The sequence below is a fragment of the Danio aesculapii genome, chromosome 15 (genome assembly GCF_903798145.1).
Source record: "Danio aesculapii chromosome 15, fDanAes4.1, whole genome shotgun sequence".
Classification (NCBI taxonomy): domain Eukaryota; kingdom Metazoa; phylum Chordata; class Actinopteri; order Cypriniformes; family Danionidae; genus Danio; species Danio aesculapii.
In genome coordinates, this window is record NC_079449.1 from 18,453,265 (window position 1) to 18,481,112 (window position 27,848).

Sequence of the window (27,848 nt, forward strand, 5' to 3'; positions counted from 1 at the left end):
AAAAAAACAAAGTAGCGTGATATTATAATTTGTTTATTAGAAAATACAGAATTTGCCATAAAAATTAAAATTATATATATAAAAAAGCACGAGCCACAGAATAAAAAATGTTATATGTAAGTTATAACCAGACAGTTTAAAAATTGCTGCTAAGAAAAAAGGATTTTGAATGACAAGCACAAACAAGATGCATTAATTGTTAAACAGACAAGGGCAAAATAAAGTGATTTACATCTCTACATTTCTAAAGTAACTGGCAATTGGTTCAATTGGTTTTATGGGAATTTATTGACATTTCTGCTTCGAGTACAGTGTTTTATTATGTTACTGGTGTTTATTTGCACTGTTTTTAGGGTCCTCTCAGTGCTGGGTTAAGGCAAGAACAGCATCCAACACATGGAACAATAAACGTAAAGTTGGTTTTATATTCACACATTCAGACTTTCTCCTTGATAATATAGGTTAGGAAAAGTATTGTTTGCTATTTCTATTTATAATAGATTTCTAATTCATATTAGCAGCCAATGACTATCAAAGCACACCATTGTTTACAGTCAATTAAATAATGCTAATGTTGTTTTGATGTCATTTCTAGATATGATTTCAGACCGAATATTCAAAGTACCATGGTAAACAATATAGGGAGTGTGTCACTGAATGAATGTGTGAATATAAAACCAACTTTACCTCTATCATGAAACAAGAGTAATTGGCAGTTCATTCCACTGTGGCGAGGTGATAAATCAGGCACTTGCCAAAGGAAAGTGATTGAGCGAGTGGCGTTTCAGATTTACTTTATAGACCCTTTTTACATTTCCAGGTTTCTCAGCAGCAGAAGTCGTCATAGTTGGGGAAACTTAGAGAGCAGTGAATGGGAGAGTACACCAAATATATATATATTTAAATCTTATTTGCTAAAATAATCAAAGAAAAACTCAACGATGGTGTTATCAAGACTTTCAGAAAAAGGAAAAAAAAATTGTGTGAGACTGATAATGGCAGCCATAAGAGAGAACAAAATTAAATTTACTGTCCTGCCTCATAGACGCTGCATTAGAAACACCTTGCATCAGCGTTTTTTTGTAATTTGATGCAAAATGATAAAATACATATAAACCTTTATAATTAAAAATATTCATTCATTCATTTTCTTTTTGGCTAAGTCCCTTTATTAACCTGGGGTCGCCACAGGGGAATAAACCGCCAACTTATCCAGAATATGTTTTACACAGCGGATGCCCTTCCACCTGCAACCCATCATCGGGAAACATCCATACACACTCATTCACACACATGCTCTACGGACAATTCAGCTTACCCATTTCACCTACACCACATGTTTTTGGACTTGTGGGGAAACCGGAGCACCCGGAGGAAACTCACGCAAACATGGGGAGAACATGCAAACTCCACATAGAAATGCCAACTGACCCAAATATATATAAACCATTCAAAACTTTCAAGGATTTAATCCTAATAAAGGATGTCGATGATAATTTTTTATAAACAAAATGCATAAAATGAAAGTTACATTTTCAAAGAATTAAACATTCCTCTTTTTGGTGTGTCTGGGTATTGAAAAAAATCTAAATAATCCAGGTTTCTTGAGCACTAATATCCGAAGATGTCCTCATGGTACCGTTTTTCATTCTGTGAACAACCATAACAACAACAAAAAAATTAATGTCCACATATCTTTACAGATAAACATGTTTTTCTTTTTCATCTTTCATAATTTTAGGACTACTCCTAAACACAAATGCTGTTAGACATTTGCTCTAAATTGTGCTGTTATGTTGGTTCACCTTAAGCCTTGACAGATACTCCTCAGCCTGAGCAACAGTGATGCCCAGCTGATTGACAAGGATTCCCTTGACACTGGCAGCCACATCGCAGGCCATGTTCACCCCTCCACAGACGTACACATGTCCTGGGTTGTGGTGCAGAACCTCAAAGACCTTGTCATTTAATTGCTCTTGCAAGATACCTTGGACATAAACCTGAAGCAAGAATGCAGAAATAAATGCAGGTTAACAATATCTACTAGCAGTGATGTGACTTTCTGAGAGTGTCGAAGGCGTTTAAAAATATTCAATCATCAAAAGACAGCTTTAAAATTTACTTTAGAAAGTGTCCTGTTTTTATACATTTTTAACAATAAGTAAATGAATAAATAAAAAAAATAATGTATTTTGTTCAATGATTTATAAAAGACATATATAATTCAGTGCAATAGTTTATGTACCAACAAATCTTGTCAGGCATATTTAGAACAAGAGTCATTTGATGACATATTAAATAATAAAAATACTAATTAATTGCTATTTTAAATCATTAAACTTTGCCTTTATCCCTCAAACTACTAAACCAGAACAACTCAAATCATTTAAAATAAAATAAAATGTAGTATGTACTTTAAATGTAGTATGCTTCTATATATTTAAAGCACAGGTCAGAATATATGCGGTCTCATTACACTTACTCACTGGCCACTTTATTAGGTACACGTTACTAGTACCGGGTTGGACCCCCTTTTGCCTTCAGAACTGCCTTAAACCTATCATGGAATAGATTCAACAAGGTACTGGAAATATTCCTCAGAGATTTTGGTCCATATTGACATGATGGCATTACGCAGTTGCTGCAGATTTGTTGGCCGCACATCCATGCGAATCTCCTGTTCCACCACATCCCAAATGTGCTCTATTGGATTGATATCTGGTGATTGTGGTGGCCATTTGAGTACAGTGAACTCATTGTTATGTTCAAGAAAACAGTCTAAGATGATTCGCGCTTTATGACATGGCACATTTTCCTGCTGAAAGTAGCCATCAGAAGATGGGTACACTGTGGTCATAAAGGGATGGACATGGTCAGCAATAATATTCAGGTAGGCTGTGGCATTGACACTATGCTCAACTGGTACTAATGGGCCCAAAGTGTGCCAAGAAAATATACCGCACACCAATACACCAACATCACCAGCCTGAACCATTGATAGAAGGCAGGATGGATCCATACTTTCATGTTGTTGATGCCAAATTTTGACCCTATCATCCGAATGTCACAGCAGAAATCGAGACTCATCAAACCAGGCAACATTTTTCCAATCTTCTATTGTCCAGTTTTGGTGAGCCTGTGTGAATTGTAGCCTCAGTTTCCTGTTCTTAGCTGACAGGAGTGGCACCCAGTGTGGTCTTCTGCTGCTGTAGCCCATCTGCCTCAAGGTTGGATGTGTTGTGCGTTCAGAGATGCTCTTCTGCATACCTTGGTGTTTATTTGAGTTATTGCTGCCTTTCTATCAGCTCGAACCAGTCTGGCCATTCTCTTTTGACCTTTTGCATCAACAAGGCATTTACGCCCACAGAACTGCCACTCACTAGATATTTTGTCTTTTTTTTTGGACCATCAACTGTGAAAGAGATGGTTGTGCGTGAAAATCCCAGTAGATCAGGAGTTTCTGAAATACTCAGACCAGCCCATCTGGCACCAAAAACCATGCCACGTTCAGTCACTTAAATCAATTTTCTTAACCCATTAAGATGCTCAGTTTAAACTGCAGCAAATCGTCTTGACCATGTCTACATGCCTAAATGAATTGAGTTGCTGCCATTTGCTGTCATTTGCGTAAGCGAGCAGTTGGACAGGTGTACCTAATAAAGTGAGTATATATTATAACACTTATATAATATATTATATATCATATCATAACAGTAAATAAAAACACTGTTGTATAATTAATTTGATCCACACACTAAAAATAGTTTAATCTATGACTGAAATATTTCTAACGATTACAACAGTTAAGCAATTTCTACCTTTGCTTGTCCAGTCTGCCTAGAGTAAGCTGTTGTAATGCTGCTTAGAGTACCATTGTCTCTCATGTCCAGAATCTCTTCTTTGTACAGATGATCAGTATCTGAACTTCGACACCCAAACACAAGTGTCATCGGATTCCCTTTCAGACCTTGGAGAAAACACCACAACTTCAGACCAGCCAATTTCAGGTGCACTCTTTGAAACTACTTGACTGTGATATGGGATGAAATTCAATACCTGTTTTATTCATGTCATGGAATTGCTGTTGCCAAAAGCTACGGAAGGGAGCAATGCCGCTGCCGACTCCCACCAGAATACAGGGAGCGCTGGGGTCTGACGGAAGGTGGAACCAGTCGGAGCTGGAATAGATGTATAAATGAAACAAGTTAGTTAGTTTCAGTCCCCTCCACTAATATCGGCACCCTTGGAAAATTAAGCAAAAAAAAAAAAAATCATATTCATTTATCCATTGTTCATTTATGATTTGCTTAAAAAATCTGAAGAAGCTTTAGTTTGGTTTTGGATAAGAGTAGAGAATTTTTTCTCGAAACCTTTTCAAATAATTTGTGGTGATATAGTTCAGGTCGGATTGTAGTTTTGGAGACTTTGAAACTAGAAAATTTACTTTTCTTTTTTCACCTAACAGAGATAAATATTGATTCAAATCAATTCCAGTTGACTGCAATGTCTTAATTATTGTCACCATGCTGGAAATGGACAGTTTTAGTGTTTTTGCTATTGTCTTATACAAGGTTCCCTCTTTAAAGTCTGTGTAAAATCTAAATTTTGCTAGAGAACCTTGTTATTATTTAGATGAACGATTAATCTGTTCAAGTTAATACCCTGAAAAAATGGTTTGAACTGATGATCTTCAATCAGGGCATCGCTGTGACGCAGTGGGTAGCGATGTAGCCTCACAGCAAGAAGGTTGCTGGTTCGAGCCTCAGCTGAGTCAGTTGCCATTTCTGTGTGGAGTTTGCATGTTCTCCCCGTGTTGGTGTGGGTTTCATCTGGGTGCCCCAGTTTCCCCCACAAGTCCAAAGACATGCGCTACAGGTGAATTGGGTAAGCTAAATTGGCTGTAGTGTATGAGTGTGAATGAGAGTGTATGAGTGTTTCCCAGTGATGGGTTGCAGCTGGAAGGGCATCCACTGCGTAAAACATATGCTGGATACGTTGGAGGTTCATTCCGCTGTGGTGACCCCAGATTAATAAAGGGACTAAGCCCGAAAAGAAAATGAATGAATCTTCAATCAAAGTCTGACCTTTGCTTTCATGTTTGGAGTGGTGCTCATTCTCTGTTGACATCAGTTTGACAGCTTCAGTCACAATATTATTAACCACGACCCTCTTACTGAATGACGCACAAAGAAAGCCCTGCTCCCTACTCAATATTCTGTTTCAGTTGACAGTAGATCAACATAGTGAAATAAAAGCCTCAGCAACTTCTGGCCCAAACAGATTTAAAACCAAACTCCCTGATTTTCACTGATTAAAAAGTTTTACTGAATTTCCATTAATGAAAAAAACGGCTGCTGTGCGCTTATATGTAAGGAAATAATATAATATTAAAATAATGCTGCAAAAATAAAGCAATATTAAAATAGGTTTAGCTTGAATTAAATTTGTCATGACTTAGCCACTATAGGCACAACAATGGATAATTTATCAACGAAATTTTGAAAAAAAAACAAAAAAAAAACGTACTTGCTGTTTACGTGGCTGCGAAGTGCTTCTGTCCCATAATTGAAACTTCGATAGCAGTTTTTAGCTTCAGCCAAAGCTCTTAAAATGTATATCAATCTGCCACATTAGTCTTTGATAAAAGGTTCAGTCAAACAGGTGTACAAATACAAATAGGTGACTATTTTTGACTGCCAGTTGATGAGGATAAAATGGAGCTAAAAATAGCCTAACCATAACATCAAGCCTGAAATGGTACATGTACAACTATGTTTTGATAAATAGAAACTAAAATTTAAAGCAGCAACAAACATAAATCCCTGATATTTCATAACCTGGATAAAAAAAAAAAATGTCTCTATGTGACTTTCTATGTGAAAAAATGTGACGAATGACTGTGGAGAAAGCATGGCATACCTATGGAGAAAGCATGGCACCGTGTCTCCTTCTTTGATGGTGTTGAGCCAGTTACTGCACAGACCAAAATGAAGTGGACCTTTTCCCTCTAAAGAGAGCAGAACAAGTGACAACATCAGATTAATTTCCTCAATGAATCTAGAAGTAAATGAATAGTTTTACATCGGAAGTTTGGTTTAATGTACCCTGTGTATAATAGCTGATTACAGCCACAGTAAGGTGGAGCTCCTGAGGGTGGAGGTCAGGAGAGGAACTAATGGAGTAGAGTCGGTGCTTCAGCAGAGGCAGCTGACTGAGGAGAAAAGCAGCAGAAAGTTCCAGAGAGGGAAACTCCTCCAGCACCTCAAGGAACGTCGGCTTGAAGAAATCCTTCCATCTTGTGTAGACCTGAAAGTCCTGTGGTAGAAAGACATTTTGCTGTGTATTTATCAATTGTTCTATCAATAAAGTTTAGCTAATCATCTATATATAAACCATTTTTCTTGAAACGGAAGTAGTACATTTCTTCATATGGATCAAAGACAAGATAGTCAAATGTTAAAAGAATAGAAGTGTAATACAGCTTTAAAGTCGCCATTAAATAAAAATATTTTTTTTAATATGCTGTTAGCGCTAAAAGGAACAGAAGCCGTCGGAGACGAAATGCAGGCATACGTTCCTCTGGCTACATAATTCACGTTCTCCAGAAATGTTCACAGGGGTACATATGCACTAAGAGCCTGTGTTGCTTTTAATTGATGTTTTTTAATCTGCTGATTTAAAAAATGACCTCATCATTTTACATTTCTAAACCTCTAAAGGTCCTAGTATACTTTAAACAAAAATCAGACTACTGGAATGGTGTAATTTAAAATAAACAAAATAAACCAAAATGAACTTGCCCTCAAACAAATAATGAAAAAGAACTTTTACCAGGGCCTTAAAGTTACTAAAAGACCATCAAAGCGAACAACAAAATAGTTTGCAAACCTCATCCCCAGTTCTACAGCACTTGCAATCATCAAAAAGTAACTTACTGATGCCAGAGTGAGCAAGCGCTGTCTGTGATCCTCCTGTCTAGCCATCTTTGAGAGTTTGCGGAGGAGGCTTTGAGAGGGCGGGCTGGTGACATCCAGATAGTAGGTGAGAGCCTGGGCAAGAGAGCAAGGCGGCATTCGTTCATCTCTCTGCCACCTTTCACCATCTATAGGACAGAAGTATTAGATATCATTATGTTATTACGAGTAAAACATCCATTATGTAATTAGGTTAGACGGTTCAGTACCAGCGTGGGCACTGAGGAATTCCAGCCGAAGGCTCTGGTTGATAGGATTGGCATTATGCAGATGCTTTAATATGCCAGCTACTAATTCAGGTGAGTTCCCTGGGAAAATCCCCACATGGTCTCCTGGGGTGAAGTTTAAGGGTTCTGCGTTTCCTTCCATCTCCAGCTCCAGCAAAATTGTAGCACAACTGAGCACAAGTAAAATTATATTAAATATTGAGTCCCCCTGACATATTGATATTCTTTTCATAAAAAAAGAAAATGCTAACAGTTTTGTAAGATTTGAGATACCTCAAATACTTGGTGATACCTCAGATACTTTGATGTCTCCACATATGGACAATACAAGTACACACAGTTTATAAACACAGACACTTGCCTCCACACGCCCAGCTAAATGAAACTGTCAAAGCATTTACAGTACATTTGATCAGTCTCCCCTTTCTTCTTTTCCTTCACCCCTCCAATCAGATCACTCAGAAAGATCATATCAAAATAAAACCAATGTAAGTGATTTTAGCCATCAAGTTTGATATACTTTGAAATGTCCCAGAGCGACTTGTACAATGGTGTCGTTCCCACAGATGGAAACAATCAAAATGAAAGATTTGTCACTTCAGGAGACTTTTGACCCACTGTTAACTAAGGCTGTGCACCCTATCTGGTGGTTTCTATTGAAATTAGCTTACTCTTTGTTTCCCATAGGCAGAAACTCTTCAGATCTATCATTTCAATCTATGCAAATTCCAATTGTTGTTCGCACACCCCTCCTTGGAGGGCATTCTCTCTTTTTGGTTTGAGTACTTAAGGAAAAGGGTCAAGAAGCTCAGGGCGATTCTGTAACCAGGTCAGCCCAAGCTTTCACGTTCCATATTATGCATCTTACTGAGGTCACGTATGCATCTTTCGCTCTTAGGTCTATTCGAGAATTTGATGTGCTGTATTGTTAGTTTATGAATTGACTAAATAACTGGAATGATACACATTTACTTGATTAATAAATAACACAATAGTTCTTGTGTTATTAACTCTAGCAGAAAAAGTCCATAAAAACACTAGCCTCTGCTCAGGGCACACTAACTGATGATTTAGAGCTAAAAAAAGATGCTAAGTGGCATTAGTGCATGTAAACTTAAATTGTAGAGGCAAAACTATTTAACAATGATGATTTTTTTTTTTTCTATTTAGAACAACAAAGTCTTGTGAGACCAGTCTAAATATGGGTGAGCCTCAACCTCAGTGGCTATTCTAATGCAATTCTATTTATTTATTCATTTTTCTTCGGCTTAGTGCCTTATTTATCAGGAGTCGCCACAGCGGAATTAACCGCCAACTATTATGGCGTATATTTTACACAGCTGATCCCCTTCCAATCGCAATCCAGTACTGGGTTGAAACATACAAACACAAATATACTGAGGCTGATATTGTGTACTTAATTCACTTATAGCGCATCTCTTTGGACTGTGGGGGAAACCAGAGCACCCGGAGGAAACCCACACGAACACAGGGGAGCGCATGCAAACTCCACACGGAAATGCCAACTGGTCCAACCGGGACTCAAACCAGCAACCTTCTTGCTGTGAGGTGACAGTGCTAACCACTGAGCCACCGTGCCGTGCATACCCAAGCATACCCAAGGAAACCCGCACAAACACGTGGAGAATATACAAACAATGCTATTCTAATAAGTCGAATATTTTAAGTCACAATATGCTTATTTAAAAATACCAGTAAAAGGAAGTAGGTCTGCTTGGCTCTATTTCTAATGATTACGAAATGGTTATGAATAGCATTATATTGACTTTGATCTATGGCAGTGGTGTCAAACACCAGTTCCTGTAGGGTCGCAGCTCTGCAAAATTTAGTTCCAACTCCAATTAAGCACACCTGATCATACTAATTCTACCGGGGGCTGGGGGGTTGGGGTATTGGTGAGCTCGATGTGGGTGGCAGACAGCAGACCAGAATCCCGGTGGCAGGCCAGATAGACTATCAGGCCACTGGGAAATGGCCAGTCGGCCACCGGATCTGAATGAACAAGTGTGATATACAAAAACAAGATGAAATAGAATAATCAAATATTCATCTAAATTCATTAATCAATTGATTTAAACTAAAACAGCATTTGGTGGAAAGACTGAACACTCAGTGGCCCTTCATCCACCGGTATAAACCAGTACTAACTGGGTGGACCCGTACAGAATATATTTTTAATATTTAGTAATATGATCAATTAACTGTATTAGTATTAACAAAAAAAAATAGATCTGAGAAAAACCTTGATGTTGCACTCTGCAGATTCTGCCTTCTCTTCAGTTTCATGGGAACCACAGCTTTAGAATGAAGAGCCGACAGAGCTGTAAATCCAAGCCAAATAATGATAATTACTGCATAAATCTCACAAATAAATCTGTTGTTAACATGATTCTTAAATACTTTCAAATATTTATTATAATTAAACTGCATCTCTGAATTCAAAATGACACCAAAAACATTTCTACATCCGTATTCAATTAAAAAGATAGCTCACACAAACATGTTAAATTGCTGTTAATGTACTTGCTACACTAAGATGTAGTAGGTGACTTTTTTCCCTTAGCAAAAGATTTTGAGCTGAAATCTTGGTCTTTGGTGATTTATAATATGCTCTTACTGGCACTTTGAAAGTAAAAAAAAGAGCTCTTATGAAGTGAAACAATCAGTCTGTATAACAAACTGAATATTATTTACAACATTATTACCTTTAAGGAATTATTTGACAGCAGTATAGTGACAATTTAAATAGAACAGTTTGGGGTGATCTGTCTTTCCTTTAATATTGTATAGTACAGTATTATTGCTTAGAAGTGCAAAATACATGCGTCCATCCTCTTTTAAAAATTCATATTTTTATCAATTTCACAGTGATTATGGCCAAATTTATTTTGGTGCATTTTAACAAAACTGTTTTATCAAACACTTATATTAATTAGGAGTTTGGGCAATAGAAATAGAAAGATAATTCATTTAAAAATGTATTGAAGGCATTTAAAAAAGGACAACTTACAACAAACTACAAAAATTCAATAAAGCTTGATATTGTTTATGTTTCTGATTTTTTCCTCTAATCTGTGAGGGGTCTATTCATTTATGCTGGACATTACATACATACATACATACATACATACATGCACGCACTCACACACAAACAAGTTTTTCACAGACTCAACAGAGTGTAAAAATCTTGATGGTTCTGTTTGTCTCATCTATCAAATCTGTATTTTCTACTGGATTCGAGTCAGGTGATTGGCTGGGCCATTCTACAGCTTGATTTACTTTTTCCAAACGCATTTGAGAGTTTTCTTGGCTATGTTTTGGATCATTGTCTTGCTGAAACATCCACTCTTTTTTTGCTGAAACATCCACAAAGAATTGCTACCTGTTATAGGAGAACCTCTTCTTAACATTATCAACTCTTCTTTATCTTTAGGCCATGTTCCAAATCCTTACAAGTTAGCTGTTATTAAACCTATTATTAAGAAACCACAACTGGAACCCAGCAACTTAGCTAATTATAGGCCTATTTCAAACCTTCCATTTATATCTAAAATACTAGAAAAAGTTGTTTCTGCTCAATTATGCTCCTTTCTGCAGACCAACAATGTTTTTGAAGTGTTTCAGTCAGGTTTCAGAGCTCATCACAGTACAGAAACTGCATTAGTGAAAATAACCAACGATTTACTCTTAGCTGCTGACCAAGGGTGCATCTCGCTATTAGTTCTACTCGATCTTAGTGCGGCATTTGACACCATTGACCATGGTATCCTTATTAATCGCTTAAAGTCTACAGGTGTCCAGGGACATGCCCTACAATGGTTTAAGTCATACTTATCTGACCGTTACCAGTTTGTAAATATAAATGGACAGCCTTCACAAATCAGCCCAGTAAAATACGGGGTGCCTCAAGGATCAGTTTTAGGCCCTTTACTGTTTACAATATACATGCTACCCCTGGGAGACATTATTAGAAGACATGGGATCAGCTTTCACTGCTATGCAGATGATACTCAATTATATATTTCAACTAAACCTGACGAGACGTCTAATCTGTCCAAGCTAACTGAGTGTATTAAAGATGTTAAAGACTGGATGACCAACAATTATCTTCTCTTAAACTCAGACAAAACAGAATTATTACTTATTGGGCCTAAATCCTGTACACAGCAGATCTCACAACTCGACCTACAATTAGAGGGATACAAAGTTAGCGTTAGCTCTACTATAAAAGATCTGGGTGTCATATTAGACAGCAATTTAACTTTTAAAAATCATATTTCCCATGTCACAAAAACTGCTTTCTTTCATCTGAGAAATATAGCTAAGTTACGAAGTATGCTATCCATCTCAGATGCAGAAAAGCTAGTCCATGCTTTTATGACTTCTAGGCTGGACTACTGTAATGCACTGTTTGCTGGCTGCCCAGCATCCTCTATTAACAAACTTCAATTAGTACAAAATGCAGCTGCCAGAGTTCTAACCAGGTCTAGAAAATTTGATCACATCACCCCAATTTTATCCTCCTTACACTGGCTGCCTGTTAAGTTTCGTATTGAATTTAAAATATTGCTTCTTACATATAAAGCTTTAAATAATCTAGCTCCTGTTTATCTAACCAATCTTCTGTCTCGCTACAATCCAACTCGCTCTTTAAGATCTCAAAACTCAGGGCTTCTGGTAGTACCTAGAATAGCAAAGTCGAGTAAAGGAGGTCGAGCCTTCTCATTTATAGCTCCTAAACTCTGGAATAGCCTTCCTGATAACGTCCGAGGCTCAGACACACTCTCCCAATTCAAAACTAGATTAAAGACCTATCTGTTCAGTAAAGCATACACTTAGTGCACCACTTAGGGGGCTTCCACACAGGTTATGCATCTTGCTGATATACACTGTGAACATCAGCTACGCTAATTATTTTCTTTATTCTCCATTTCCACCTGGGGATACTCTTCCCGAGGCCCCCAGACTATGCAGAGTCACTGATTCGATCCAAGACCAACGACGAGATGATCCCAAGGTTTCCATATCCTGGACCTGGCCGAATCCTGAACAACTACTGCGATGGTCATGGAGGAGTGGAGAACATGAGACTGTTTCCTATGACGCTCCAGAGACAGACGAGTCTTCGCTGAGGCCAGCTTCCAGCCTCCGCCACTGAGACTGCAGCTCTGCACAAGACGTTTGGCCAGCGGAGAAATTAAAATGGTCGTGCCCAACTGAGTCTGGTTTCTCTCAAGGTTTTTTTTCTTCACTTCCGCCTTTAGTGAAGTTTTTTTTCCCTCTCCGCTGTCGCCACTGGCTTGCATGGTTCAGGATCTGTAGAGCTGCGCATCGATGGATTTGCTCTTCAGTGTTTGGACTCTCAGTAGTGATTATTAAACCACACTGAACTGAGCTAAACTGAACTGAACTTGAACACTACAAACTGAACTACACTGTTCCTATTTACTATGACCTTTTATGTGAAGCTGCTTTGACACAATCTACATTGTATAAGCGCTATACAAATAAAGGTGAATTGAATTGAAAACTCTTGTTTTATCTGCATCATCCTGGTAATGTGCTGTAGATGTTGGACTGAAGCAGCTGATATTCATTTACAGTGATGAAGGGCAGAGGGTTGCTGAAGAACTACTGAGATATTTCAGCTCCTGTCTATACTTTCACTGCATTTCTACACCTCCCTTTCTTCATGTGTTCAATACTTTTTCCCTGCATCGTTTTCTTTTATGACACGTAACTTAATTTGTAAATTAAATAGATTTGTTTTATTTGTATATACAGTATGGATTTCTTGGGTTGTTACTAACATCCGGGGAAAATTTTTAAGTCAACGGCACCTTTAGAAATATGTTTTCTGAGAAAAATGGTGACGTGTTCAATACTTATTGTCCCTGCTGTATTTATACACACATGCGTACTGTATACTGTATATATCTATACCTACAAAAAAAAAAATTCCTAGCTGTTTAGCATAATCAATTCTGAAAATGTCATCAAGTTCTTATTAGAATTATCCTATAATATTTGGTTTTGACAAGGGTGCAGGTCTAAATGTACCAGTGATTCGGTCAAGTGTACAGCTGTCATTTTGAACTCGGTGCCTCTGTGGATCCCAGGAATCCACCAGACCATCAGTTCCTGGAAGCTGCCCTTGAACATTAAACTCCTTGCATGCATCCTACACATACAGAAAACAAACATCCTACAATTACTTTTAAAATTCACCCATTTAAAGTGCTGAAAACAATTGTTGCTCATTGTTTATTACACGGATGTGTAGAAATACTTGATTCTGATTGGTCAGTCATAACCATCCAAGATATGTTATTCCAAAATAACAACAACTGAATAACAACAGGCTCATCCGGGAACTTCAAATCAACTTGACCATCAAGGAATAAATTAAAATTCATATACTTACATCCAGATTCATATGTATCTGCTTGTTTGTCAAGCCGCTGTTTTTGACTGACTAATACGTATGTTTGTCTATGCTTCATTCAACCAGTCTTCTTTGTGTTTTTGGCTGTTTGGCGCCATCTTTTGACTGAATAATGCATAGGTTAGTGTATGCTCCATCAGCTGTTTTTGTTTTGTCAACTTTTAATTAAATAATTAATAAATCATTATGTCTCAGACAAATGCTTTGTGTCTAATTTTTATGTTTTGTGGCAAGAAGCCATGTAATACGCAAAATAAAATACATCCAGAACAATTGTTTTTGCATATAAAGTCTGATATAATAAGCCTGTCTGTCTTTATTCTGTGAAAATAAACTCCTGGATTTATTTTAACTTATTACCTTAAATGCAGTGCAAGCCCAGGCTGAGAATGATTCCTCCTGTCCGTTCAGCTCATCTCCCTCTCCTGTACTGGACACACGGACGGCTCCCAGTGACGCAAAAGTAGCATCCAGAGCATGGGCGAACGCACAGAAGTGTGGATACATTCGAGAGCCAAGACCAAACACACAGTACCTGTTTGAGGGAATTAAATTATTTTGGGAGTCAGTGTATACAGGGATGGAGAGAAATAAATAATTTTAAACACTGACCTGACTTTGTTTCTGAGGGTTTTTAGACCGAGTAGCTGCTTCTTGAAACTCTGAATTATATAATAAATAAATAAATAAATAAATAAATAAATAAATAAATAAATGTACATGATCATAGATGAGAAGCACATTCTACAAATAATTATTGCAAAAGCAAATTATTTCATCTAAACATCTTATCATTTTGACATACTATAAATTCTGCAAACTACAGTTATGCTGTAAGGCACCTATGCAAAATTAAGCCCACACCTCTCCGTTTCCTGGACAGTCGCCATTGCCAAAGGTGCTAGTAACAACAATTAGGAGGCTTTCCTTCTCAAGTTCACTTATGCTGTAGTCCTCCATGCAAACAACCTGTTTAAATAATGAGAATATATATTTAAAAAGACGTACAAACTTTTCTATTTAGAGCCTTTTTATCCTTAAAATGACAATTGGTCAGAATAAAAAATAATTTTATTTGTTGTGACTAAATATCTCTTCTGAAGTGGTTAAAAAAAGTTAAAAAATAAATATAAACATGTGAAAAATAAATCACAATATAGTACAAAATATTTGTACAAAATGCTTTTTTCAAAAGCATTACCACCTTGGATGTGCATCCATTACTTTAATTTAATGCCACTAGTCCCTTATTTGTAAAATACTGATTAACATGTAAATAAATCTCTTCAAGCAGACTAGACTGCATGTGTGATTTATTTATTTATTTAGGTCTTAATGCCATATCAGCAGCATTGGCTATATTCATGGCAAAAACATACAAAATTTACAATATATAATCATATCAGTTTCTTAACAAACATACATTGTAAAAAAAAACCCACAACAAAAACATACAAGTAGCAACAACACTGAAAACAGTCATATACAGTCTTTTAGTGTAATTAAAGATAAATATTCTAAAATTGCACCAGAAGACAACTGGATGTGCGATGTTCACCCAAAAATGTAAATTAACCCAAAGCTTGTGCTCACTACACTCGAGTACACTTGAGCACGTGCCGAGAACTATTTATTCAATATTTACTCAGTAAATAAAAGCTAATTCTATTGAAAATTATCTTCAGTTTTGCTGCAAAGACAAATCATTTTGCTCCAAAATTCCTCAGTGTATCACCAGGAGCCACAGAGAATGATTTAGACCTTTTTTGTTTGTGTTTATTTTTAATCTCAAAAACGGGGGATCATTGACTTGCATTATACAAATGACTGCGGATATTTAAAAACATTTTTTAAACTTCTACTCAAGAAACAAATGATCAACTATGTCTTCAATGGCCCGAGGGTGAGTAAATGAACTGTAAATTCTCATTTGTTGGTGAACTATCTCTTTAAGGCCCAGAACAGGCAGATTCAGATCAAAGTAGCAATTGCTCATGTTACACATTTAATAGAGTTTAATAGAGATACCACCACTTGGTGCCATGAAACATTCCATTTGTATCAATGGTGATGGGTCTTCTTACCCTGGAGCTGAAGCAACAGTTCATGATGCCGTTTAGTTTCTTAGCGAAAGTCTGTGATTTTCCAGTTTCTGTGGCATAGAGAACAGTACAACGCACTCTCTTGGCCATAGCCAACTTAATAAGTGCTTGTGAGAAGAGCACTACTCTAGAAAAGAAAAAAGAAAACAAGAAATTTAGCTACTGTACACTGGCTGCTCACCAAATATTCACAGCTAACCTTTCAAATATTCATTAGATTGTTGCAGACAGATCTCTTCTGACAGAACAGCACTGTGTTGTTCTGGTGCGAGCATGATATTGCGGTACCTAATCAGTCCTTTAAAGCTGACTGTACAGCGCCTCGCTTTTCTCTTCTTGTCCCTCCACTTATGCGTCAACCAGGCTTCAGGCTTGAAACAGCAACAGACAACACATGGTCATGTAAGAGCATCTTAAAACATTTGTTTAGACATGATCACACAACACATAAAATAGCATCATACAGTACCATCAGACTTGAGAATATTCCAGCAATTTCTGATTAATGGTCAACAGTTGGACTCTTCAAAATAAAGGTTTTAGAAAAAACCAAAAGAGGGTTTTCTTTTCATATTAATGTCTTATTAGAGAAAGGGTCTTCTAAGAACCACTTTCTATGCTGTAAAGAACATTATTGAACATTAAACTGTAAAGAATAATTGGTGTAATTAATAAGTTCCATTGATAATAAAGGGACAGGGACAAAATTTTTCTAAAAAACATACCTAACCTTGTACTCCCACTCAAGTGGTCTAAATATTTGGGAATTTCTTTCTTCTATTGAACACGAAACAAGGTATTCTGAAGAATGTTGGAAAAAATGCAGCCTTTGACATCTATAGTAGGAACAAAAAATACTATGGAAGTCAATAGCTGTTTTCCCCAACATTCTTCATTATATCTTACTTCTTGTTAAACAGAAGAAATACATTCAAACTGGATTGGAGCAAATGAAGCACGAGTAAATGATGATTGGATTCTCATTTTTGGGCGAACTATATCTTTAAAGATTCTTCATGGAAACATAAATGCCAATAAATGACCTTTATTGTTAAGGGTGCATCTGCTTTAGAATGATTCTGTACCTGATAGTAGAAAAAAGGTGATAGGATGTAGTTCAGCATTTCCTGGTGAAAGACTGGAGTCAGAGATCCAGACATTGGTGGCACCAGCCAAACCCAGTCAGCTGGACATCCTCCACGCAGACGCACCTCCATCTCCATGTGCTGCATGAAGGACTCTGATGCAGAATGGTGGTCCGTAATGGTCACTTTATTTTTCTGCATGTCAGTAAGACAAAACAATATTAAAAACGGTATGGGGTCAAATTTAATCTTGAACCATATACTGATTTTTCAGTAAAGACTAACTCATAGGGATTTTTTTTTAAATACTTCCCTTTAGCTTTGACCTTTCATAATGATATACAGCTATGATTGTTACATATAAATCTATGAATAAAATTGGACTGTGAAACTTGTGATGTTGTTTAATATTTAGCTTTCTTGATAGATGTCTTGATATATGTCTTGGAATTATGCAGTTTTTAGTTAATAATGAGTTTAACATAACAAATTCTGCATCTAACAGTCAATAAATCTAATAAATAAAATAAAAATCAACACATATTCATATGTTTTTTTGAATTATACTTCCCATTGATTATTAGGTTTTAAGTGTAGACCATCATGCTTAATAAAATAAAATAAAAATAAATGACACAAATAAAATTAAATTCAATAAACAAATAAAATTCATGCTTTCTCATTTCATATTTTTGTAAATACTGCTTACGCCCCCAAAACTATACATTTACTTATGAGATCAGGAATCCTCCTGTCCCAAACCAAAGTTTGCTATTTAGATCCACCTTACCTGAAAACTATGCATGACTGCTACATTAATGGCCACCAGAGCCTGGTCCTTCCACAGTGAAGACAGATTTTGAGTCTCCAATCCCATCTGACGGCCAACCCGCTGTAGGATATAAGGCAGCAGAAAACAAGACTACTAAAGAACTTATCAACACTATTGTAAAAAAACAAGCAATAAGAAGCACCTCAAGAACATTGTAGCGCTGGGTATCACAGAAGTTCCTCACTCCAATCTCAGTGCCCATGTACCAACCGTTAAAAGGACATGCTGGGAATTCAAGACCACCAATCTCCAGCAACATGTTGGACACCGCAGGCAATGCATACCAACGCAGGTTTAAATCCTTAAACCACTCATACCTGAAAAAGAGTGTTAAAACTGTGTGACGAGCAAATTTGCACTGTAAACATTATGGTACAATGTACAGTATTACTGGCAATTCTGGTTGTGCTTGTTAATTTACAGTGCGCTTGTAAGTTTTGTCAGCAATACTGTGAAAATTTCCAGTAATACTGTAAAATTTACAAGCGCACTTTAAATTTTATTAAAACATTTTTTATTAGTATTACTGGCAATTTTTACTGGCAATTTTTACAGCTATACTGGAAATGTACAAGCACACTCTAAATGAACAATTACAACTGTGCTGTAGTTTCAGAGCACAATTGTAAATGTTAATTTACAGTGCACTTTTACAGTGTACTCACTAGCCACTTAATTAGCACCACCTGTTTAACTGCTCACTAATGTAAATATCCAATCACATAGCAGCAAGTCAGTGCATTTACTGTAGGTATGTAGAGGTGGTAAAAATGATCTGCTAAAATGAAAACTGAGTATGAGAATGGGTGACACGTCATGTTTAACAAATCCACAGTAACTGTGTGATGCTTATCAATCTTTGAGGAAAGTTTTCAGCACCTAGCTTAGTCTATGCCACGAAGAAATAAAGAATTAGTTCACTCAAAAACTCTCCAATCCCTTGAGACATTCGTTCATCTTCGAAACACAAATTTAGATATTTTAGATGAAATCCTGGAGCTCTCTGACCCTCCATACTGCAAAGGTTCCGAGATGTTCAAAGTCCAGAAAAGTAACCAAAAACATTGTCAAAACATTCCTTGTGACTTCTGTGGTTCAGCTGTAATCATATGAAGCTCCATGCACACCTTTGTGTGCCAAAACAAACTGTAAAAATGATATTGTTCTAAAGTATGTATTTTTTCAGATGCGTCAGGTCCCGGTAGTTTACTACAGGCAATACAACACTTGTATGTTGCATTGTTGATTGTAATAGCAGTACAACATATTGCCCATAATAAATGAACATCCTGATGACCTGACAAGAAAAAGAAAACACATTGTTTTTACTGTTTATTGTCACACAAATGATTTGTATGTTCCCAGTTGAACCACTGATGTCAGTGTGAAGTGGAGCGTTTTGACAATGTTTTTGTTTCCTTTTCTGGACTTGAAATGTCTCAGGACCCTTGCTGTCTATGGAGGTTTAGAGAGTTCTCAGATTTCATTGAAATATCTTTATTTGTGTTCTGAAGATGAACGAAGGTCCCAGGAGATAAATAATTAATAATAAAAGTAATAGAATAGAATAATAGAAGAACATGGTTTGTCTCTGGGTTTTTTCCTTCACTTTCGTCAATTGGTGAAGTTTATTCCTCACCACTGTCGCCACTAGCTTGCTTAGTTTGGGACTTGTGGAGCTGCGCATCGATGGATTTGCACTTCAGTGTTTGGACTTTTAGCAGTGAAAATTAAACCACACTGAAACAAACTAAACTGAATTTCAACTCTGAAAACTGGACTGACACAGTTTCAATTTACAACTTCCATGTTAAGCTGCTCTGACACAATCTACATTGTAAAAGCTTTATAAACTGTAAATAAATATAAATTAAATTGAATTGAGAAGTTTTAGGTGAATTAACCATTTAAAGCAGTTCAAAAGTTGGTCTAACCCAATACTACCAATGTTTACGTAATAAAGTGGCCGGTTAGTGTATTTCACTACCATTTTCAACAGATCCTTGATCATGAAACTAAATGCAGCATTTCAGTTTTCAAAAATGGATACAAATCTACAACATTTTTCTGTCTGCATTATTGAAACTGTTATGGCTCCATTAACAAGCACTTCACAAAGCACTTCACTGTACTAATTAAGTAGTATTCTAAAGTGAAGTGTGAGACTGAGACAGGTTTGATTTTTGGCCTCACTTGTTAAACTCATTTGTCAGGTATGGATAAAAGAATGTGACATTGAGACAGGTCCTTCAAGTCTGAATGGCTTTGGCAATCTAACCTGATTTTTAAGCAAATAGTTTTGCTGCAGAATCAAGTGGAATGCAAGTCATCTCAAAAATCTGAGCACCTCAGTCAAGAGCTGTGGGTGAACAACATTGTTCTTGAGCTTGTGTTGTGAGCTAGAACCATTGATGCATTGAGATGTAACAGAACAGTTTAGATTGCTGTCAATCAATTGCTGATTTTCATCTATTATAAGCATGTTTTTCAGCTAGCGGGAGTCACTTACTGTGGGTGCTCCATGGGAACTTCCAAAATCAAATGTTTGGGAATTTCAAAAAGTTGGGGGTCCTCTCCATTAGCTTGTAACACCAGTGGAAGCACGTCAAATAGACCATATTTTGGAGTCCATCCGAGCTGGATACAAGTCTGTGCATAGTTCACATTTCATTTAGACTTTAATTTAGTCAGACAGTTTTTTCATGATTTTTTGAAAGACAAATAAATGTTATGTGAAACATTAATTTAGTAAAAGATGAATGAAACATTTACAACAATAATCATTTGATGAATATTTAAAGGATTGAAGTGCAGCCCTATTTAATATTAATTGATTGCCATTTTCAATGATAACACTTTGCCAACAACTAGGTGTTTACACATTTGCTAGCGAGAGGTTTTTAATCATTTAAATATATTCAGATTTACAGTGCATCCGGAAAGTATTCATAGCGCTTCACTTTTTCCACATTTTTTTATGTTACAGCCTTATTCCAAAATGTATTAAATTCATTGATTTCCTCAAAATTCTACACACAATACCCCATAATGACAATGTAAAAAAATATTTTTTTGAAACAACCTGTCTTTGGGAATTTTTGCCCATTCCTCTTTGCAGTACCTCTCAAGCTCTATCAGTTGGATGGGAAGCAACGGTGGACAGCCATTTTCAGATCTCTATAGAAATATTTAATAGGATTTAGATCTGGGCTCTGGCTGGGCCCCTCAAGGACATTCACAGAGTTGTTGTGAAGTCACTTCATTGATATTTTGGCGGTGTGCTTTGGATCATTGTCCCGCTGGAAGATGAACCGTCGCCACAGTCAGGTCAAGAGCACTCTGAAGCAGGTTTTCATTCAGGATGTCTATGTACATTGCTGCATTCATTTTCCCCTCTATTCTGACTAGTCTTCTAGTTCCTGTTGTTGAAAAACATCCCCACAGCATTATGGGGGACCATAGGGATGATGGGGGACCATAGGGATGGTATTAGCCTGGTTATTAGCGTGCCTGGTTTTCTCAAAACGCAACGCCTGGCATTCCCTCCAAAGAGTTTAATTATAGTCTCATCAGACCAGAGAATTTTGTTTCTTATGGTCTTAAGAGTTCTTCAGATGCCTTTTGGAAAATTCCAGGTGGGAAGTGGCTGATTGATGGATCGCTGCACAGCTGGTTGTCCTTCTGTAAGGTTCTCCTCTCTCCACAGAAGAACGCTGGAGCTCAGACAGAGTGACCATTATTGATCATCTCCCTGACTAAGGCCCTTCTCCCCCGATCACTCAGCTTAGACAGCTCTAGGAAGAGTCCTGGTGGTTCCAAACATCTTCCACTTATGGATGACACTGTGCTCATTTGAACTTTCAATCCTGTCTCGGAGGTCTACAGACAATTCCTTTGTCTTCATGCTTGGTTTGTGCTTTAACACAAATTGTTGCTAAATTTTTTTTTCACATTGTCATTATGGGGTATTGTGTGTAGAACTTAAAAAAAAATGTATCCAGTTTGGAATAAGGCTGTAATATAAAAAATGTGGAACAAGTGAAGCGTTATGAATACTTTCCGGATCCACTGTAGTAAAATATCACTTATTTTTTTATATACTTTAATAAGCACAGGTCAATTGTGTTACAATAGGTACTTTAAACATCAATTACTTTAATTTAATGTGCCTTTTGAATTTAATTTGATTTAGCCACCAAAATGTTTAATTTGTATGCGTATACATTTTAAACAAAAACCTGTCATGTATGTAATATAAATTAACACAACCAAAGACTGAACAACAGCATATTTATTAACTATAATTAACACAGATTATAAAATATTGTAATGCTCAATGTTAGTTAAAACATTAATTAATGAGACCTTATTGTAAAGTATTACCATATACCTACCATAATTAAAAAATATATATTAATGACAGTTAACCATTTTTTACACAACAATGAAAAATACAATGAAAAATACTTTAAATGTATCATAGTTTATGCTAATTTCAACATTTACTTAAACAATGTTAAAATCTAAAACAGTATCTGTTAATATTAATGTATCTTGCATGGCATTAACAGTTTTATTTTTAATTATTTATATTAACATTGATTGTAACAAACAAATTGCTTATTGTTTGTTAATATCATACAATGCATTTTCTAACATTACAGGGACAGTTCTTCCAAAAATGTGAATATATTCACTATCAAGCTTCAAGTGGTTCCAAACCTTTATGAGTTTCTATCTTCTGTTGAACACAAAAGAAGATATTTTGAAAGATGTTAGAAACCAGTAAACATTAACTTCCATAGTAGGAAAAACAAATGCTACAGAAGTCAATGGTTCCCAGTTTCCAACATTTTCCTAAATATTTTATTTAGTGTGAAGCGTACAGTGAAGGATAAGGAAATCATCATAGATTTTTCAGTTTTGGGTGAACTATCTCTTTAACCAATGGAACCATTGTAAAGTGTTACCAAAATATCTAAACAAACTAAATAGTATCAAGAAATACAAAATGTACCTCAGTGAAGTCAACACTGGCAGGATCTCCTATTATTGTGCCGTCTGTCATCTTATAGCCAGCGTATCGTATGAGCTGACTATTCCACACACGGAAATCATGCTGGCCATCAGCTCTTTGAGGAAACACTGTGATGGCAGACCTGTCAAAATAAAGATCTTTATTGCATCAACATCTCATCAATTTTGCAAAGGCAATCAAGATTTCATGAAAACGTGGAATAACAGCCTCAGTTTACCTCAGGTTGCCTCCATTGGTAGCAAACTGAATATGATCGCACAACTTCTGAAACATCTCCTCAGCAGTTCGGCATTCACGCGCATCAAACAACTACACAGAAAGATATCATACGATGTAAATCAATTATGCAAATACATGCTTAATATATACTTAAAGAGATAGTTCACCCCCAAAATAAAAATGAAATCCTATTTACTCTCAATATCTACTTTTGTTGAACACAAAAGTAGATATTTTGAAGAATGTTGGAAACCGGTAGCCATTGACATCCATAGTAGACAAAAACAACAATAATAATAATTGTATGGAAGTCAATGGCTATTGGCAACTGGTAACAAATGAAAGAAACTCAAGCAGGATAAAAAGAAGTAGAGGGTGAGTAAATATAATGTTTTGGGTGAACTATCTATCCATTTAAGTGAAAGTACCTGCAAATTAGTCCACTGAATTCTGCCAATGCATCTTGGTGCATTCCTCCATGCTTGTTTAGCCCCAAATTCCAGCTCTTTTGTGGTGAGTTGATATGATCCAGTAGCATCTATTTCCATTGCAATTTCCTCCACACGAGACAAGTGCTCTTCAATTTTTGAGCTGAATACATAATAAAGACACATAATTCAGTCATAAAACTCAGAATTAAATACGTAAGTGAAAGCTTTGTTATGACAGGAGAGCAAAACAAAAGAATGCTGATCAACAAAAAATCTGAATATTTTGTTCTGTTTAGTATCTATGTTGATTAATTTTCATATTTTGCTAGGGTCAGATTCACCTGATGATAATTTTTTGGAGTTGTTAAAAATGCCAGTTAACCTATATTTTTTCTTGACTTTTTCCTCATTTAGGGCCATGAACATACATGCAAAATTTCAACTTGCTGGTGTGTTTCGAAATGTCCAAAAATAAATTGTCAATTTGACCCGCATCACATTATGCTTTACAGCAACTTTACAGACCCTATATAGTGCCATATCTTGGTTACATTTTGTTATTCTAGTTTTCCACTAGCCTATGAAGTCTAAAAGGAGATTTCCCCCACTTAATTCAATAGAGAATTATGTTTTGTAAGCACATAAAAAAGCCCAATCCTATTCCTGGAGATCAACCTTTCTGCAGAATTCATCTCCAACCCCCGATAAAACACAATTAAACCAACTAAGTTGGCTCAGAACTTGGTAATTACAGACAAGTGTGTTTGATCAAGGTTGCAGCTGAACTGCAGGGAGGAAGATTGCCAGGAAGACAATAGGGTACCCCTGCTCTACATCAACTCTACAGACCCTAAATAGAAACATATCTTGGTGATATTTTGTTGTTTTAGTTTTTCACTAGCCCATGAAACTAAAAAAGTAGCTTTTCCTCCTTTATTTCAATACAGAAATGTATTTTCTCATTCTCAGATGGCTAAAATTGGCTCTTGTTAGTTTGTACAGTCTATCTGAAATACTAATAAATTCATTTTTTTTCTTGACATGTTGTAACGTTTTCTCATTTAGGGTAATAAGCATGCATGCAAAGATTAACATACTGATGTTGTGAAATGTACATACAGAATTATTGTATAAGTGTGTTCTATTCATTATTCAATTTGACCTGCATAGGGTGCTATTCAAAAAGGAAATCTTTCCAGCTGGACACTAAATTGCCAGACACAGATCTGCAGTCTATAAATAAGTTTTATTTACCCTTTCATGTAGGTTTCAAAGGCAAATTCACTGACCCAAAATAATAATAATAATAATAATAATAATAATAATAATAATAATAATAATAATAAAGAAAAAAAAAAATTTGATGCAAGTTTTTGTTATGTCTGATTTTTATATCTGTTATGTCTGAAATGATGTGTGCCCATCCAGACAAGACCAAAACACTAGCACCATGTGTGTGACATGTGGAAAACACATTAACAGTTTTCTCATCGTGCATTGAGGAATTTGTAATTTATGAACAAAGGATGAGATATTTTTGCAAAATATATAAGTTAAATAGTTTAATGATGAAATTTAATAAAAAAGCAACAAGTTAAAACAAATGTGCAAAAAGTGTCCAAATACTGTTTTTCCTCTAAAATTTGTGAACAAAATCTTTTATTTTATTATGTAATTCATGTGTTCAGAAATGTTTTTTTTTGTAATGTTTAATAAAGTGTTTCTATATAAAAATATATTATTGTTATAATCTAAATTCTTTTTTGTTTTTCATTGAGTCTATTAGGATTTGAACTGGTTCATCCAGGACGTCAGCAAAAAATGATCAAAATAGAAAGGTTAAACCTACTTTTTAACTGACTTGTAGTATTGATTGATGAAGTCAACAGCTTGCACAAGGATGTCATCAGAGCTGTGCAAAGCGGTCATGGGACAGCGTGTCAGAGATTTTGGAGTCATGATTGAGCCTTCACAAATCTTAGACGAACAAATATGGCTCTTGAATAAAAACAAGAAAAAGGTTCAACTTTTCTTACGCTCTCAGAAATACAGACATAGAAGCTGTGACTAGAGAAAGGTGTATTCAGGGTGTATAATAGCTGTAGTCCACTTTTATTGTTTGATGCTTGAAAAAACCCTTTTGGTCTTTGACCCATATAGAGAAACATATTCCTAGAGAGTGTTTAATGCAATAATAACTCGCCTTAACCGCTCTGTGATGTAACACATCTTGATGGCACGAATCATCCTTATAGTTCTTCACTTGCTTGGAAAATGGACACTGCTTCACTTTATTATCCCATTGCTAGAAAACCAACATAACGTTACTATTTACTTAATCACATTTAATTTCATGTTAGTTAAAGTTTGGCTCACCATATCCAGTTTCATCTGCTGCTGTAGTACGCTGTTCTGAGTGACCTGGTTGCCCATATTTTTCTGAAATACTGCAGATTAGTTTCATAAAAAATTGCAATCATGAGTTATTGATGTCTGTCGAATAAAATATAGCCCAGAAGGTTTCATTTTCAAAATTTTAGCAAAGGAGCAATACTACGCTGGCCAAGAGAGCTTAACACGCTGCAATTTAAGAAAACACATGCAGTTACAAAAAACACCTGCAAATTAATAAAGATCTTCATCCATTTGATGAAATCCTCACAACATGTACACATGAAAAAATGTTCTGCATTTTCACACGACACAAACAAATTAGTAAAACACACTGCATTTTCTCACAACAACTGCAAAAACATCAGAACACAACGAAAATGTTTCAAGTGGACCCAAAAACGTGACGAACACCGCTGAGGTGATCTTTGAAAGATGAGTTTTTTATTTGTTTATTTTAACATGCGGATTCCCTTGTTTTTTGTATTATATTAGCCTAAATAACCATAACCTAAATGGTCTGTCACATTTTAGTGTCCTCTTGAAACATTTCTGCTGTGTTCCATGCTATTTGAAAGTGTTGTGAGAAAATGCAGTGCGTTTCATAAATTGGTTGTGTTGTGAGAAAATGCAGTGCGTTTTCAGAAATTGGTTGTGTTGTGAGAAAATGCAAATGTTTTATTAATTTGTTTGCATCATGGGAAAATGCAGCGCGCTTTTTTAAAAATGTGTTTGCGTTGTGAGGATTTGCAGCTCACGTGCTGTGAAATGGATGAAGATCTTTTCTTAATTTGCTGGCGTCTTTTGTAATTGCATATGTTTTCTTAAATTGCAGCACGTTAAGCTCTCTCGGCCACCGTACAATACAAAATAAATGCAAAAGAATTCAAGCTGGTTGCTTAAAGGGCAGTCCTTTGAGGCCATTTTTTACACAGGTATTGAATATTATGTATTAAATTTTTTGTCAGCACGATATTCTTGACTATTCCAACCATTTAACTGATTAGGACTGCAGTCAAGAGTGTGCTTATGTGCAGAGACATACAATTTAAATTTGAACGTTGTTTTAACTGTAATTAATGGAATATAAAAAGCAAATATGAAAATGAATAAAACTTTTCTATCAATGCCATTCTTATTGTCCACTGTAAAAAATCAATTTGAGTTGGGACAACATAATTAAATTAAGTTCAATTCAATTCAATTCAATTCAATTGAATTAAGTTAACTTAGTTTTTACAAATGTAATTGGATTTAAAATAAAACAATTAAGTTGTCCCATAAAAACTCAAGAATTGTGTTGTTTTAGCTCATTTTAAATAAATAGTTTGAACAGTAATGTCAATCTTGAGTGTATATTTAAAAAAAGTTACTGTTAAATAAAAGAAAAACTAAAAAATAACATAACACATACTTCGGCATTACTTTCCTTAAAAGTAAAACATTGCTACTTTTAAGTGACTTTCGACTGTAATGTATTACTTTCCCCTCCAAAAATACATGAGAATAAAAAAGACTAACAAAAAAATGAATCAGTTTAACATTAGCTTGTTTTTACATGTTTTGTTATATGACATGCATTGTGAATTGAATGAGTTTCTTACCTTGGTGCCAGGTTCTTTTTCAGTCTGCAACAGAGACTTTCCCACTTGATGAAGCTTATATAGTGGACCTGGAGAGGCTGTTGGTGAGGGCAGGTCAACAGTTGTGCTGGTGGTGGAATTTTGCCTCAAGGAGGGTGGGACAGCAGCCCAATTACTGTCTGACCACAGGAACATGATCCCACACCCACAATCTTCAGTCTTCAAACACTGACAGTGTGATTAATTGAAAGCGAAACTAATTACACAGGTTACCAGGACATAGGGCTAAGACAACTGACAATGAATGGGTGGATCAATTAACAAAACAAGAAGAATTTGATTGTATTTTGGGGAAATTCATATTTACACCATTAAAAGCAATAAAAATAAAAGCAATTTTTTTATATGCCCTTAATTACCTTAAGTTTTAGTGAAGAATTAAAATGTCAAATTTGTTACATTTTGGCCCATTTTGTTTCACGTTTGGACTGTGAAGTGTT

General features: G+C 35.9%; 1 protein-coding gene across 1 annotated transcript; it reads right to left on the bottom strand.

Annotated features, from left to right (window-relative positions):
- Nucleotides 1-144: 144 nt before the first annotated feature.
- nos2b (nitric oxide synthase 2b, inducible) lies at nucleotides 145-27,557 on the bottom strand. The gene is made up of 26 exons (XM_056474170.1): nucleotides 27,370-27,557; nucleotides 25,751-25,821; nucleotides 25,578-25,679; nucleotides 25,224-25,372; nucleotides 23,372-23,534; nucleotides 22,942-23,033; nucleotides 22,704-22,845; nucleotides 20,196-20,335; nucleotides 17,829-18,003; nucleotides 17,645-17,746; nucleotides 16,855-17,049; nucleotides 16,058-16,140; nucleotides 15,752-15,896; nucleotides 14,532-14,636; nucleotides 14,280-14,329; nucleotides 14,028-14,202; nucleotides 13,283-13,403; nucleotides 9,465-9,543; nucleotides 7,184-7,371; nucleotides 6,936-7,102; nucleotides 6,105-6,315; nucleotides 5,920-6,007; nucleotides 4,057-4,178; nucleotides 3,819-3,967; nucleotides 1,806-2,000; nucleotides 145-1,650 (listed from the first exon to the last, which is right to left on the bottom strand). The coding sequence occupies exons 2-26, from the start codon at nucleotides 25,805-25,807 to the stop codon at nucleotides 1,612-1,614; spliced, it is 3,234 nt and encodes a 1,077-aa protein (XP_056330145.1). The 5' UTR covers nucleotides 25,808-25,821; nucleotides 27,370-27,557; the 3' UTR covers nucleotides 145-1,611.
- Nucleotides 27,558-27,848: the final 291 nt, after the last annotated feature.